Here is a 15,154-nt window from a genome sequence, read left to right on the forward strand (position 1 = left end):
TTTCGCAGGAAAGGTGGTGAGCAGCGTGCTTCGTCGCCATGCAAATGAGGCCATTGTCGGCCTTCCTCAGGATCGACACCGATCATCAGGCTGCGGTCTACGTGTCGTCTGTTTTCTGGGGGTGTCAAAGAGCTTTCTGGAAAGTGGAGATTATTTGAAGTCACCCCCTAGTTGTAACTCCAGGCTCAGCAGCAGCAACTGAATGGCAAGGCATCACTCTGCACTGTGGAGCAGGGATGTATTTCTCCCCCACGAGAACAGCTGTTGGCTTTGCTGGCATCCTCGCTGGCGCCGTGCAGTCCCCTTGTATGATCAGTCACCTCCTCTCTGCTGGGTCACTGCTCTTTGGCTGCCTGCTCTGTAGAAAAATGTCCCTTTTAGGCAATTCAGGGGGCAAAGATAGATAGAAATGCAGGACACATCCCATCTCCTGTCATTACCCCCAAACAGTCAAAACCATCAGGGGCGTGAAAAGCTGAACAGACGAGGTTTGGAAGAACATGTTCCTGTGAGTTGCATTTGCAGACAGCTGAGTGAGCGGAAGCAACTAACCTCTCCTGGCATGGGTAAGGGGGTGAAAGGCAGGAATGTCCCTAGTATGCTCACAAATGTTATTTGTATTTCCATGGCAACTAGAGGCTCCAGTAGGCCCTGGCCAGACAGACAGACCCTGGCCAAAGTGTTCTGTGTAGTTAGACTGTGAGCTGACAAAGGATGGGAAAGAAAAACAGAGGCACAGAATGACGAAGTGACATGCCCAAGGTCATTTAGCAGATCAGCAGCAGAGCTCAGGTCTCCCGACTCCCAGTCTAGTGCCCTACCCACTAGACCACACTGCCTCCAATTGTTCTTCTTCCAAAAGGGTGTTAAGATCAATTGAGTGGGGGGAGTGTAAATTAAACTGTGGAGCTGACAATTTCCCAGGAGTCTGCATGATGCGAGATCTTTGGTGTCGGGATCTTGTCTGTAAAGCCCCTAGAACAGGGTTAGCACTAAACGTGTTAAATAAATAAAGATATCCTATCACCTAGAACTGGAAGGGACCTTGAAAGGTCATTGAGTCCAGCCCCCTGCCTTCACTAGCAGGACCAAGTACTGTTTTTGTCCCAGATCCCTAAGTGGGCCCCTCAAAGGATTGAGCTCACAACCCTAGGTTTAGTAAGCCAATGCTCAAACCACTGAGCTATCCGTCCCCCCCCCCAACATGTAATGTGTTAACGTTACTACTGCTTTGGTAAAGGGTGGACTGCGAGATCCACCAGTGAAGAGCCACCACCCCATTGTGAATAATTTGCCAGACTAGGCACAGCTCCCATGCTCTGATCATGCAAACATTACACCCCAGACTGTCAGGGGATGACCAGCCAGGACAGAAGGGGGAAGAGAAAACCCCACCGCTCCAGAAAATGGTCAGGCATTTGCTAGTCCATCACATCCCATTGTGTCACATTCCTGTTATGCCGCATTGCATCAGGTTATCCCACCACATGGTGCAACCCAACACTGATGCATAAGGGAACCTAATGCAATGAGACACACCAATGCCTTGCTGAGTATGGCCTTTATTGCTTGGTTTCTGGTCCACTACTCACCATCATTCTGGGCAGCAAGATACATTGGTTTGACGCTGGGGGAAATAGCAATACATAAAAATATCCTCACTCCAGGCAAATCTCCTAGCTGTGCCACTAAGAGTCAGGTAGTTGGACATATCTCTATAAATAAGATCGCTAGCCCACAGCGCTGCTGCTAGGTCCCATCGGCAGCCTAAGAAATGGGAGGATGCCAGGAATGGATTGCTGAATCTCGAACCATTTCAGAAGGCAGATGCTTTGGGGGGAGGATTACAAGATCCTTGCTTCCCAGGAGGGCCAAGAGAGCCATGGCTGCAGGGTTGCTCTCCAGCTAGTGAACAAAACTCTCTCCCCAGGTGCCGTGCTGGGGCATAAGCCGAGAAGCCGGGCATACTGCGTCATGACACTGCCGACGTACAGCCTACGGAAATAAATGGCCTCAAAGGAAGCTCCGGTTCTGAAGGCAGCCTGCAAAGCTGATCCTCGAGCTCTTCACCCAGATGTTGTCTTCGTGTGTCCCAAGGAGCGAAGTGGAGCTGCATCCCAGGAGCCACACTGAGCGTTTTCTGAACACGCCCCACTGTTGCGATACTCCCTGGTGCAGCTCTCCTGCTGCTGGCAACAGTGGAAGCTCCATGATAGATAAGACACCAGCGTCTTTAACCACTCAGCTCTGAGCGAGTCTGGCCTAGATTGTGATAAGAACAGAACACCAGTGGCCACCAGTGCTAGTTGAGTGGGTCAGGAAGGGAGCGGAGTCTGTTGCTGATCCTTTGCAAAGCTGCTGTGATTGACAACGGTATCGTTAGCTATTTGTTTAAGGTAACATCCACTCCATGCTGGGTGCTTTCCAAACACTTGAGGATGATCCTTTGAAATCTGAGGAGAGACAGGAGCAGACAACAGGGCAGGACAATAGGCAATGGACAGACAACTCAGTTCGGCAGCATGGCAAAAGTGAGACTCTGAGGGACTAAAAGGCAGACAGGGTGGGTTCCTTGCAAACGAGCTGAGGGAGGTGGCCCCATGCACTGAGGGCCCTGTGAAAGGAGGGACCAAGGTGCAAGAAGTGGACAAGCAGGCAGACAAGGCTGAGAATGCCGGCCAAGCAGTGAAGGACAGTGCAAAGCTTGACAAGACAGGATGAGTTCCTAAGTGTTTTTCACACTCGATTTGCAAACAGATCGAGCATTTTCCCGTGCAAGAGGAAATGGAACCTCAAGCTACTGAGACATTTGCACCCAAGACCTTTCTGGCATTTGCATTCCAGGTCCGATGAGCCCAGCACTTGGAGTTCTGACTGTTCCAGGGGAAATTATGGGAATGGTTTGAAAGCGTTACCATCGGATGGCTATGCTTGCTGGGAGGGGGGAGAATAAAGAGGGGGCAGGAAAGGTTAAAGCAGGATGGATAAAAATTGATGATTTAAAAAAAATAAAAATTGGTTTCTTTTATTTACATTTTATTTTTTGCTTTTGTTATTTAAGTGATCATATGTTTTTCTTTTTAAAAATAAACCTGTTTAAAATGAAATCTGAATCAAATACAAAATATGTTAAGGCCTAAACTTACTACAATCTCTTAAAACATTTAAATACAAAATAAGTATGCTGGTTTTGAGAGTTTAATTAAATTCCAGTTACCGTCCTAATGCAGCTTGACACAAATCCTGAGCAAAAAGCTAATTATCTAGTAAATAAGCAATACATCATTCACCATGTTCTAACACACACAAAATGTACAATCAATCAAAATGTGAAAATACTAAGCTATATAATTGCTTAAATAAACGTATACAGTTATGGCGTACTCTCCTAGGTAGCAAACTCATGTACCAAATCTAGTGTAAAAGCTCTATTGAGTTGTACATCAACATGTTTCAGTGGTTTTATCAACCAAAGAGAAGGAACCTTTCTCTAGACAATCAGTGAAGTACAAATGGAAAAATTGATTAAAATCAATGATTTACATCGAGGCTTTCCACTTGGTGATTTAAATCACCGCTTTAAATTGCCTTGATTTAAATTAATCCACCTTGGCTTTAAGTAACCCCCACATACTCATAACCTGTTGCCTTCTCTGACATGGAGCGCAGAGAGTCTGGGAGTCCATTTGGAAATCACGTGTTTTTCACTTAGAGTGGCGGCTTCAGGCTCCCAAGGCCTCTTGTCCTGCAGCTACCTATGGAATCTGAAGCCGACAGATCCCACCCTGCCTCCCAAGGGGGCTTCAAACCGTGACTTTCCCTTCCCTTCGTCAGGAGTGAAACGGAACTCCTGGCACCCGTTCCTTTTACATGAAGCGGAAGCCCCGGATGCTAAATAACTGGTAAGATGCTCTCTCTGTAACTGGGGGGGAAACCGAGATTGTGGTGTCTGAAATAAACTGACGATCCTGAGCTTTCTCCCACGCTGTTGCCATGCCTGCAACAGTGCTGCCTTGTGACTTCGGGACACGGGGTCCCTGCACTCCCAACACCCGACAGACTGCAGTACCCAGATATCTGCTGGATCTAACCAGGCCAGGAAAACGCCTGGTAAATTCCCAGCGCCCTGCCTGGAGGATTAAGCTGCGGCTCTGATTAAAAGCAGCCGGAGACGCTGTGTGTGTCATCTGCCAGGTGCAGCACTGAAGATTTAACCCCCTGCATGCTGAATTCTGTCCCTCCTGATGGCCATGTTGCTCCATCAGCCTCTCACCCATAGAGGCCTCATGCCAATGGGGCAAGGAGAGAGCACACACAGACGCTCCCCTTTCGTCCATTTATTTTTGGCTGCATGGATAGAAACAGCTTTTTATGGAGACAGATGATTGCATTGCTTCCTATGGGGAGGGGGAGTGTAGTTTCTCTGGAGAAAAGTATGGCTACAGCTGACTTACCGGACCAGCTTGCCTTTTAGCTGAGGGATACTTTCCATTGACCCACGGCCTAGTTCTTTGTGGATCTGCCCCTCTACCCAACAGCAGTACAGTACCACTCACCCCCGACCACAACATGCCTAAAGGACAACAGGCTTATGTGCACAGACCCCATGGCCAGCTGCTCCAGATCACATTTCTTCTATCTTAGATATTTATAGGGCGCCAAATACCACAGTATCTAGGTGCCAGTTTCTTGGCACCTTCCCTCCTTGGCATGTGCTCCCTGGTGGAAATATTGTCAGAGGAGGATCTGTTTGGGGACGAGGGGGTGTCTGTAAGGATTGCAATGCCATGGGAGATGCCACAGCTTGTTCAAGCAACATTTCACAGCGCTGCCCAGTGCCCTGAGAAACTGAGCGAGAAGGGAGAGCAGAGAAAGGCAAAATAAGAAGATCGAAATATGAAGAGTAGGAAGAAAACAGGAAGCAAAGAGGAGGAATGAGAAAGCCTCTGGAGAGGAGGAAAAAAGGAGAAAATGAACGCAAAGTAAAAAGAACAGGTAAAAGGGAGAAAAAGGAAAGGACAGAGAGCGAGAGAGGGGAGAAAGCGATGAGCCAGTAGAAGGTGAGCACAAAGAGTTAGAGAAACGTGGCTTAACTGAACATTAGTAACTAGAAAGAGTCAGTAAGTAAGTGTCAGGCCCTGTGCCATATTTACACATCCATTGCACTTGGCATATGTATGATTTCTGCTTCTCCGGTGACTTTCCCTGCATTTCATGGGTGGGTTCCACTTACCTTTATATTCACAGCTGGGCTGTAAAAGCTTCAAAAGCTCCAAAATTAACCAGAACTCTGGCTTGGGGCCGGGAAATAAGGGTCAGGATCAAAAAGTGTTTTCCCCTCCCCTTGGATCCAGAGCTAACCATCCACCCGCGACCCACTCACCCGCCCCCCTGCCATCTGAACACCAGCAGAATGGACACAAGTAGCCCAGCAGCGTGGAACACAGTACGTCCTGCTTTGATACCAGGTATTTATGGGCACTGCAAACAGGGCAGTCCTCCCACTGAAGTCAATGGAGGTTTTTTGCCACTAGCATCAATGGGAGCAGAAAACAGACCGTGTATAAAGAAATTTGAAAAAGACACTGACCCAATACAGTTTGTTCCAAACCTTTTACCTCAGGGGCCAAGTTTGCTGGGGGCTTCCTCGACAGGGTCTGAAAAAAATCTGTATGCAAAACAAGTCACAGACACAGAGCCAGTCTTTGCTGACAAGGTTTATGGTGCAGTAAAGGAGACCCATTGAAAAACTGGCCCTGTATGTTCAAAGCTGAGAGCCAGAATTGGCAGCAATCCCATGGGAGACCTGCATATCCAAAATGAAACAGGTTTCTTTAATCCTTCAATGCCTTTGGGCTCTCCACCTTTCCAGACTACTGTCCCCCTTTCAGAAGTCTGATTTGTCTTGCATACCCCCAAGTTTCACCTCACTTGCTCATAAAATCAGACATAAAAATACAAAAGTGTCACAGTACAGTATTACTGAAAAAGTGCTTCCATTTTCATTTTACCATATAATTATCAAATAGATCAATTGGAATAGAAATATTGTACTTACATTTCAGTGGATAGTATATAGAGCAGTATAAACAAGTCATTGTCTGTATGAAATTTTAGTTTGTACTGGCTTTGCTAGTGCTTTTTATGTAGCCTGTTGTAAAACTATCTAGATGAGTTGATGTGTTCCCTGAAAGACCTTGTATACCCCTGGTTGAAAACCACTGCAAAGTGCTGAAGTGTCTTCCTGAATCAGGGCCTAGAGCAACCGTTCTCCAAAACCTGCACTGAAATGCATACCTATGGCTGGGGCTAGTAAGGGCTGGATTTGTGTCTGTCATCATATTTTATATCCCCACACTTCTCTTTAATATCTCAATATTTATACACATGTAGGCATATATATATATTTACACACATGCACCATACACCGCTACCTCGATATAACACGACCCGATATAACACGAATTCGGATATAACGCGGTAAAGCAGTGCTCCGGGGGGGGGGGGCTGCTCACTCCGGCGGATCAAAGCAAGTTCGATATAACGCGGTTTCACCTATAACGCGGTAAGATTTTTTTGGCTCCCGGCCAAAAAACAGCGTTATAACGAGGTAGAGGTGTACTTCATTCTAACTATTCATAGATCACCGTCAATATTTAGAGCAACAAGTTTCCCTCTGCCAAACCAATGAGAGAAATGCACAGGCCAGCGAAATGTACCCAACGCTTTCTAAGCCATTGAGCTACGACTGGCTACAGAACAGAATCCTGGAGCCTCCCTGCCGACCTGAGCAGCCGTGGAGCGCGACAGGTGCCCAACTCCACGAGCCGTCAAGGAAAGAGACACGTGATCCCGAGCAGAGGCTCCCCTCTGAGCTGGTCTGACTTACTCGCTGAGAAGGTGGCTTCCACGTGGACAGGAGGAGTGGAAGGAATGCAAGGCGGGTGTCCCACAAAGAAGGAACGCAGGGAGCGCTCGGACAGGAGGGGAGAGCGCTGGGAGGGGATGTTCTCACAGCTTCCCACACTGTTGTGAATCTTTAAGTTCAGGGGCTTGTTCTTTTTCTTGGCTCTAAGGGAAAGAGAAGGAGAAAAAATGAAGAAAAGCAGCAAAGGAAACAGGATACGTTTTCTCATGGTAAACAGGGGAGAGGGAAGAAGTGCCAGCAAGCAGGTATCCCACTCAGGGAAACACTAGTATGTGTCTGACTAAAACACAAGCACAGGAAGACATGGGCCCGAACCCATGTCCTCACACACTGGAAGCCGTGAAAGCCAAACCTGGGCTCAGATCCATATTTGCATGTGGCCCCTCATCTTAATAATGAGCTGAACCAGATCCCATTTCCAAAGTCAGACCCAGTTACCTCCAAGCCACATTACAGTAGTAGAGATGTTTATCAAGTGCTTTGAGATCCTTGGATGGCAGGTGCTGTGTGAATGCAAACTATTATTACCCACATGGTAACACAAGCTAATAAAAATCACATCATTTCTTCACATGCCAGCCTTGCTAAGTCCGTATTGCATTTCACAGTTCTGAAACTACGGCATGTTAACGCTACATGGCACCATCAATCTTTAGCATCCTACAGGAATTACACTCAATTGCTACCTGAAAAATCTCTAGTGCCTGTGACAGACAAATGTGATGCCATGCTGGGGTACTGGAGCCTCACCATAATTCATTCTTCAAACCCGCTTTCAGTCAAGACTTGGAAAGGAACAAATCAATCAGGAGTCTGCACTGACGAGTGAGAATTTTGGAAATATCTTCTCTTACCAGCTTGTTCCTCCTGCGCTACGTTTTCAAAACTCGGTGCTTAAGCTGGTCCTACAAAAGGTTTGTTTTTAAAACACATCCACTATGCCTGTCCAAGCTGCACTCCCCATGCAAATGGGTCTTTCTGTGCACAAATCTGGGTACCAAACTTTCCTGTTTGGTAAGGTCTATCTACCATCACCAAAATGACACATCAACACCAACCCAAACCCTCTCCCACCAAAAACCCTGAAAACAGCCTCACAAATCCACAAAATGAATTTTAAAAAATCACCCCATCCCAAACAGAGTTTATATCCCAATGCAGGAGAGAAGCCAGAGACACCATGACGTGCACTAGGAACTTTGCTCATGCTATTGATTTAACATGGAAGGAGTCCAGATACCATGGTGATGGGCGGCAGTATAAAACCTTAAGACAGACAGATATACAAATGTTGTTGGAGCCAGTAAACCTTAGGGCTGAGACTTTCAAAGCTACCTAGGGGGTTTAGACACCCAATTGCCGTTCCTTTAGGGTACTGGGAACTCAAATCCCTTAGGCATGTTTCAAAATCTCCTCCTGGATTTTTTGGCCACACATACAACAGGCACCATTTATCATTAATATAATGCCAACAGTAGGCTGACTGTTTTACGGACAAGTCGAGAGACAAGAGCTCTACTGCCCCTATGGGTGTTCAACTGGAATTTCTTTGCAGTCTTTTAACATCTTTCCATTCCAGTTCATTTAAAATGTATTGCCCAGTTTGGCAAGTTGATGAATGAGATGATGATTCCGGGGCCAGATTCTCAGCTGGTGCTAATCAGTGCAGCTCCATGGACTTCAGTAGAATTATGCCAATTTAGACCAGCTGAGGATCTGGCCTTGTGCTACAACAGAGGTTCTGTTGTAGTAATTGGGCGGGGCCTACACATTTACTCTAATTGTGAGCGCAGCTGTAAAAAGTGTGTGAAAGTTCATAAAGTGTCACAATAACCTCCAATAAATGTTGATGGGAAAAGGCACAAACGGGAGACACAATGGATTTGTCTAAACCAAAAGGCTACTGATATAATCCATGGACTGTGTTGAAATCATGCTTGATAAAAACAGAAGATGTAGAACCAGAAACTAATGAATGAAATCAACATAGGCCTAAGGGGATGGGCTGTTCCACCCATCACTCCATTTTGGGGTCCTTAAAGAAAGAGACTCTGGCAGGGAAATGATGGAAGAAGAAGACAGAGGCTACTGGAGTGAGCTTCACCATCGTGGCTACGCCCGCCTTCTCCTGGGATCTTGGACCTTCTTCGTCCTAATGCTGAGGGATGCCCTGACCAAACCAGGTCAGATGATACCTTCCCACCCCTCTCAGCTCCAACTAAATCCCAACCACCAGCTGGGACGAAATGGGATCAGACTTCAACAGCAGCAACAGCTCCAGCTCATCTCAACTAACTTCTTTCTCTTTTCCCCCAAAGGACAGTTAGTCCCATCTTTGATGCCATCGAAGAGATGGTCGGACAAGGGGTTTTTCCTTCCAAAACTCTCTCCAACTAGAGGGAAAGGGAACAAGGACTGTCGGTGCAATGAGAGGCTTATTTAGTACTTTACATTTCAAATGATGGAACTGGTTTTCCTTCTTGTCTTGGTCTTCACTAAAAGGTTAAAAGGAATTTCAATGGTGTGTTTGCCATGGCACTCAGCAGGCTGAGGGCTCGTGTATACCAAAGCTCAGACCTTAGTTAACACTGGTTAATGCTGGACAGTGCCTGGGTTACTTTTGGCTCTTTTATGCCATCTAAATTAATACACCAGCAGTGATGGCCCCCATTGGTGTCATGTCTGAGCGCTTCACCCTCTAATTTGGCTTTCCTCACCACAGCCCAGGGAGGCAGGCCAGTGCTCTTGTCTCCGTTGTACAGAAGGGAAACTGAGGCACAGGGAGGCTAAAGTGACTTGCCCAAAGTCACACGGGAAGTCTGGTAAAGCCACATTTCCTGAGCCCCAGGCTAGCAGTTGGACTATGAAGAAATCCATACAACTTTCCACTGGGCCTCTAGGCTAAGGGCCAACTTTCAAAGCAAGAGGCCAGTCCATAAACCCGTTTATGTGGGTGCCCCAAAGAGCACCCCCCCCACACTGATCTGAGGCAGGGCACAAGCCGGCCAAGTGGGCAGTTTAGCCAGCCGTGCCCTGGCCAAAGATACGGGGCTTCCCAGTCACAATCAGCTGTTCTTGGAGGCGGAGGGAAGATACAGATTTTTCTCTCCGCTCTGCTAGCTTGTCTGATTGAATTAGATCCTGCCTGGCACTGTCTAACCAGGACTGATGGGGAGTCAGTGTGCACTGGCGGAGGGCAAAGGGGGTATAAAGGGCCAGACCCTGAGTGGTGTGAGCACCTTGGGTGAAATTCACCCAGTGCAGGGAGTCAGCCCAGGGACGTGGCATCACTTCAGCTCTCAAAACAGGGTTAGCGCGGGACTCAACTGGCACACGGGCTTCAGGTGGGGCCTTTGCATGGGGTGAAACACTCACGCCACCTGCTGACGTCGACGGGATTGCGGGTGCTCAGCCCCGCTCAGGATTTGGCCTGGAATCATGGATATTAACCCGTGGGGTGGGGAGAAGGAAGGTGCCTCACTGGCTGCTGCAGCCAGCCTGTGTCCTGAGGAGCTGCTAGACAGAGCTCATAAGAACAGCCGGACTGGGTCAGACCAAAGGTTCATCTAGCCCAGTATCCTGTCTGCAGACAGTGGCCAATGCCAGGTGCCCCTGAGGGAGTGAACCTAACAGGCAATGATCAAGTGATCTCTCTCCTGCCATCCATCTCCACCCTCTGACAAACAGAGGCTAGGGACACCATTCCTTACCCATCCTGGCTAATAGCCATTAATTGACTTAACCTCCATGAATTTATCCAGTTCTCTTTTAAACGCTGTTATAGTCCTAGCCTTCACAACCTCCTCAGGCAAGGAGTTCCACAGGTTGACTGTGCGCTGTGTGAAGAACGTCCTTTTATTTGTTTTAAACCTGCTGCCCATTCATTTCATTTGGTGGCCCCTAGTTCTTGTATTATGGGAATAAGTAAATATCTTTTCCTTATCTACTTTCTCCACATCACTCATGATTTTATATACCTCTATCGTATCCCCCCTTAGTCTCCTCTTTTCCAAGCTGAAAAGTCCTAGCCTCTTTAATCTCTCCTTAATAGCTCCTTCTGCTATAGCCCTTTGCAGCCTCCCTCACTGCCCCACTCCCTGGGATCTCCGGTTACAGCACTTTCTGCTCCTCTCACGGACACAATGTTCCCATTGAGGCCGCAGCGTCCATTAAGGAAGCCCAGGTCCCTTTCATTAATCCTGGAGAGGTTCTTTTGGGTGGTTGCTGGCGTTTTTTCTGTCCTCTGGCTGCAAGCAGGCAGCGCAATAGCCCTTGATGTTATCAATAAACAATTCCAGGGCCTGGAGGGGCTCCCAGGGCCATCACTCAGCCGCCCGGGCTCTGACACTCAGAAACCGCTGGCAATATTTTCTCACGATTTAGGAGGTTAGCATCGACTCCTGCTTGAATTACAGCCTTTTATTCAATCAGGTGCATTTGCTTTCTGGTTATACGGTTGTAACTAATTAGTTAACAACAATGCAGGGGTGGCAAGGGAAGAGAATGAATTGTATTAACCCTCCGATGACGGAGGGTGGATCCAGCTGGATCAGCCCTCTACAGCTCCAGGGCAAGACGCAGAGGCCTCCCCAGCCTCGCTCCTGCTACGGGTCTGGCCAGCACCTCACCATGCTTGGTCAGTGATGGCTGGAGAGGGCGTGAGAATGGCAGCCAAGTCTGTCTCCTGACGGACTTTAGCACTGAGGCCGAACGCTCCAGGGACCGCGTCACTCCAAGGTTCTGCGTCAGGTTGGCTGCCATTGGCCCAGCGACCACGAGAGGTCGTCTCTAGCGCTTGGGGCAGGCAGAGACAGCTCCTGTGGTGCACGCTTGCATTATGGGCCGGCGGATTTGCTCTTCCGCGTGTCAGCAGCGTTTCCTTCCTTGTTTCTAAAGCCACTAAACCCATCCCCTCGTCCAGCGGCTCATAAGAGAGATTCCAGCCAGTCCAGACCCACCACGCGCCATGGTATCAGAGTCTCCTTCTGCACCTGGGCAGACTTCCAACGAGTGGCCTCCCCCATGGCTGAGGGATCCACCCAGCCCCCTTCGAGTCCAACATGGGAGGTGCCCCATCTCTCCCTCACAGACCCAACTTGCCAGCTCCTGAGGGAAGCCAAAGCGAGACAGGCTAACTTCTCACACACTTCACAGCAGGGTCCACTGACCCCTGAAAACTGGATACAGGAGAATCCTGCAGGGGAATTTGAGGGAGGCAGGGCCCACCCCCAAGAGACTCTAATACATGGGATTTCCCCCATCCCCCGCAACTCAGCATCTCATAGGATAAGTCCCCCCACAGTGGGAGATGTCTCCTATGAGGAATTTCAGCTAAACTGCACCCCTCCCCCGGGGGAGATGCTCTTGTCTCCAGAAATCTATTGCAGAGGGGGTCTCCTCACCCCACTCGTCCCCGGGAATTTGGCTGAAGAAGCCAAAAAAGCACGCCAGGCAAAAGGGCCGGGTGCCCAGTTCTGTTCTGTACCACCCCTAGCACTGCCCTCCCTGGCACAGAGGAGGAGTTTTACTGAAGCAGAAGAAAGGGCTGGGGGCTAAGCAAGGTGAAGCCCCACACGCTCCTTGCAAAGCCTTCAGGCTGGGATAGGCTATCCCGACACCCAAACCCCGTTAGGCTAAGTGAGTCAGGCACCAAATCCCAGAGCATTTCAGTGGGATTCTGGGACCTAATTCTCTTTGGTCCCTCTGAAGATTCCAGCCCCAGAGAACAGCTCAGCTCACCCCAAAGCCCAGACAGCTCTGTGGGTGCTACTGAGTGAAAGATCTAGTGTCAGCCTGATTTGGGGAGGGGGGGAGCCACCATCTTGGAACGTCCAGCTCCCAGCACTCTGGGCACTGTCGACACCCTAGCCCCCCTAGAACCGAGCGGTCAGGGGGACAAGGAGAGGGGTAGCCCCTAGGACAGTCAGGCTGTGTGTCACAAAGGAAGGCAGTTACACAATGGCAGCTGGGAGACAGCATGCAGCAGCTTGAGAAGGGAAAGCGTGATACGACAGAGACGGCAAGGGCAGGGGAAAAGACCAACAACGATCACACCAAGCTCTGGACAAACCCCAACGTATCAGAGGAAACTAGCAGCAGAGCTTCCAAAGGAGTGGAGCATCTTCCCTCTGAAAACGTGGTCTCAGTGAGTGCAGAAGTACAGGAGACTAGTGGTTGGGCCATTGACCATCCAACTCAAAACGGATGTTTCTGATTTATCTTAACCCCCGCCCCTCCTCACACGCAGACACATTCCTCCTCTTTCACATTCCCCTGGTTTTACCGGGAAAAAATCAGAGTGTCTTGAGCTTAGTCTCATGCTTCATTGCCTTCCTAGGTAGCTAACTCCATCCGTTAATCAGACTGGCGTGAAACTGCTCTACCCAAAGCCTCTCTTTACTCCTAGTTTCCTTAACTTCTGAGTTATGTCCCCTCGTGTCTCAACCACTTCCCAGCAGGTGCGCAGACCCTCTGGTGACAGGACTGCTCAGCTAGCTAGATATGCAAGTGTCTCATTTGGTAGAGGTGGGCCTATGGGCCAGGTCTAAATGCATCCAAGAACGTGCAGCAGTTTGAAATCCAGATCTCAAATTGTCCCTCTTCGTAACGATTCAAGACATAATGTCTATCCGGACTTGTAACGTGAGCCCTTCTCCATTAATAATACAGCAATGTCCATAGGAGGCTGTGCAAGTGTTTTACAGTAACTGTCCCCCCACCCCCATCCTGCCAGGGGGGTCACCAGCATTATCACCCTCACTGCACACAGAGGGAGACTGAGGCCTGGAGAGGTGAAGTGGCTTCCCAAAAATCACACAAGAAGGCAGTGTCAGAGCCAAGACCAGAACGCTCTGGCTCGCTGCCCTGGGCCGTCACCACAACAGCATCCTCCCCTTCCTCTCAACCACAGCACATCTCCGATAACCCCAAATCCATGACAACGCCACGGGCATCTGGAGATGCCAATTGCTAGGAAATGACTGCCCTGCGGCACCCCGAGCGTTTTACAGTCCTCCGTAGCATGTGAAAATTAAACCCAACTCTAATGCACTAATTGTTTCCTTACACAGGAAAAGCTGCTGCTCATTTCAATGTCTCTGTGCAAACAACTCGCCATCAAGGAGCTTGTTTCGTTCACTTTGCGTGGCGCATGGGCTCGTTAGCCGAACAGACAATTGAATCAGATGAGGTTCAGCAATGTAGCCTCCTGTCTCTGCACCAGGCTGGAGCAAAGGGCTGGGGCACCTGGGGGTAATGGCCCCAGGACGCCCTCAACGGGGCTCCTACTCAGTTGGAGACTCTAATACACCGGCCTGTAATCATGTGACTTCACCTTAGGGTGACCAGATGTCCCGATTTTATAGGGACAGTCCCGATTTTTGGGTCTTTTTCTTATATAGGCTCCTATTACCCCCCACTCCCTGTCCTGATTTTTCACATTTGCTGTCTGGTCACCCTACTTCACCTGCTAAAAGCCAACCCAACCCCAGACACCTGTCCCCAGGTTTCCAAGCCTTCCATGCTTCCAGGGTACCCCCTGCTGCTGTCTCCATGGTGACAAGTCCAGGTCTCTGCAGCCCCTAGCAACAGATTTATCCTCTACAGAGACAAACAGAAAACCCTGGGATGAGCTAAGTTTTGCAACAGTAGTGGGACCTTTAAAAATATCCCCAATTATCATCTGGTCAATACAGCTGACTCTGAAACCAGCTGCAGTTTCAAGGCAAGCCTGGAGACAAGGGGCAGCTGAGACTCTGAACTCCTTTGTGGTCCCAGAACTCCTCAGATCCTAGGACCCCTGTCACTGGAGAGCCCATTCGCAGTGGCAGGAAGGGACAATCCCCTTTTCAGCAGGACAATCAATCCTACAGGGGATTTCACTGCCAGGAGGAAGGGTAGCAAATGTTTAGAGCAGGAGATAGAGAATAAGAGGGGAAGTCTCCCAATTTCTGAGAGGAGGGTCAAGTTACTGTTGCAACAGAGAACTGCCAGTCAGCTCAGGACAGCCCCCAGGTACCACAGCACGCTGAAGCGCCACAGGAAAGTTCACACCAACGTTCCAGCCTTGGGGTGGAGCCCATGTGTCCGTGGGAAGTCCAGCAGCTGCAGGTTGGCAGCATGGCCTGAACCTGTCCTGGCTTTTTTCCAGCACTCCTGCGAGTCCTTGTTTCCATTTCTCATCCCCACATTTTCCTTTCCCACCTGGATCCCCCAGTATCCCTCCGT

At 49.1% G+C, this 15,154-nt stretch overlaps 1 protein-coding gene across 1 annotated transcript in view; it reads right to left on the reverse strand.

Annotated features, from left to right (window-relative positions):
- The window catches only part of KSR2 (kinase suppressor of ras 2), a 270,259-nt gene that overhangs the window by 143,833 nt on the left and 111,272 nt on the right, over positions 1 to 15,154 (reverse strand). Inside the window, exon 5 of the mRNA XM_026661240.2 lies at positions 6,890 to 7,071. Coding sequence (XP_026517025.2) covers positions 6,890 to 7,071 — 182 coding nt within the window. The remainder of the gene's footprint in view (positions 1 to 6,889; positions 7,072 to 15,154) is intronic.

The sequence above is a fragment of the Terrapene carolina genome, unplaced genomic scaffold (genome assembly GCF_002925995.2).
Source record: "Terrapene carolina triunguis isolate 2854851 unplaced genomic scaffold, T_m_triunguis-2.0 Scaffold951, whole genome shotgun sequence".
Classification (NCBI taxonomy): domain Eukaryota; kingdom Metazoa; phylum Chordata; order Testudines; family Emydidae; genus Terrapene; species Terrapene triunguis.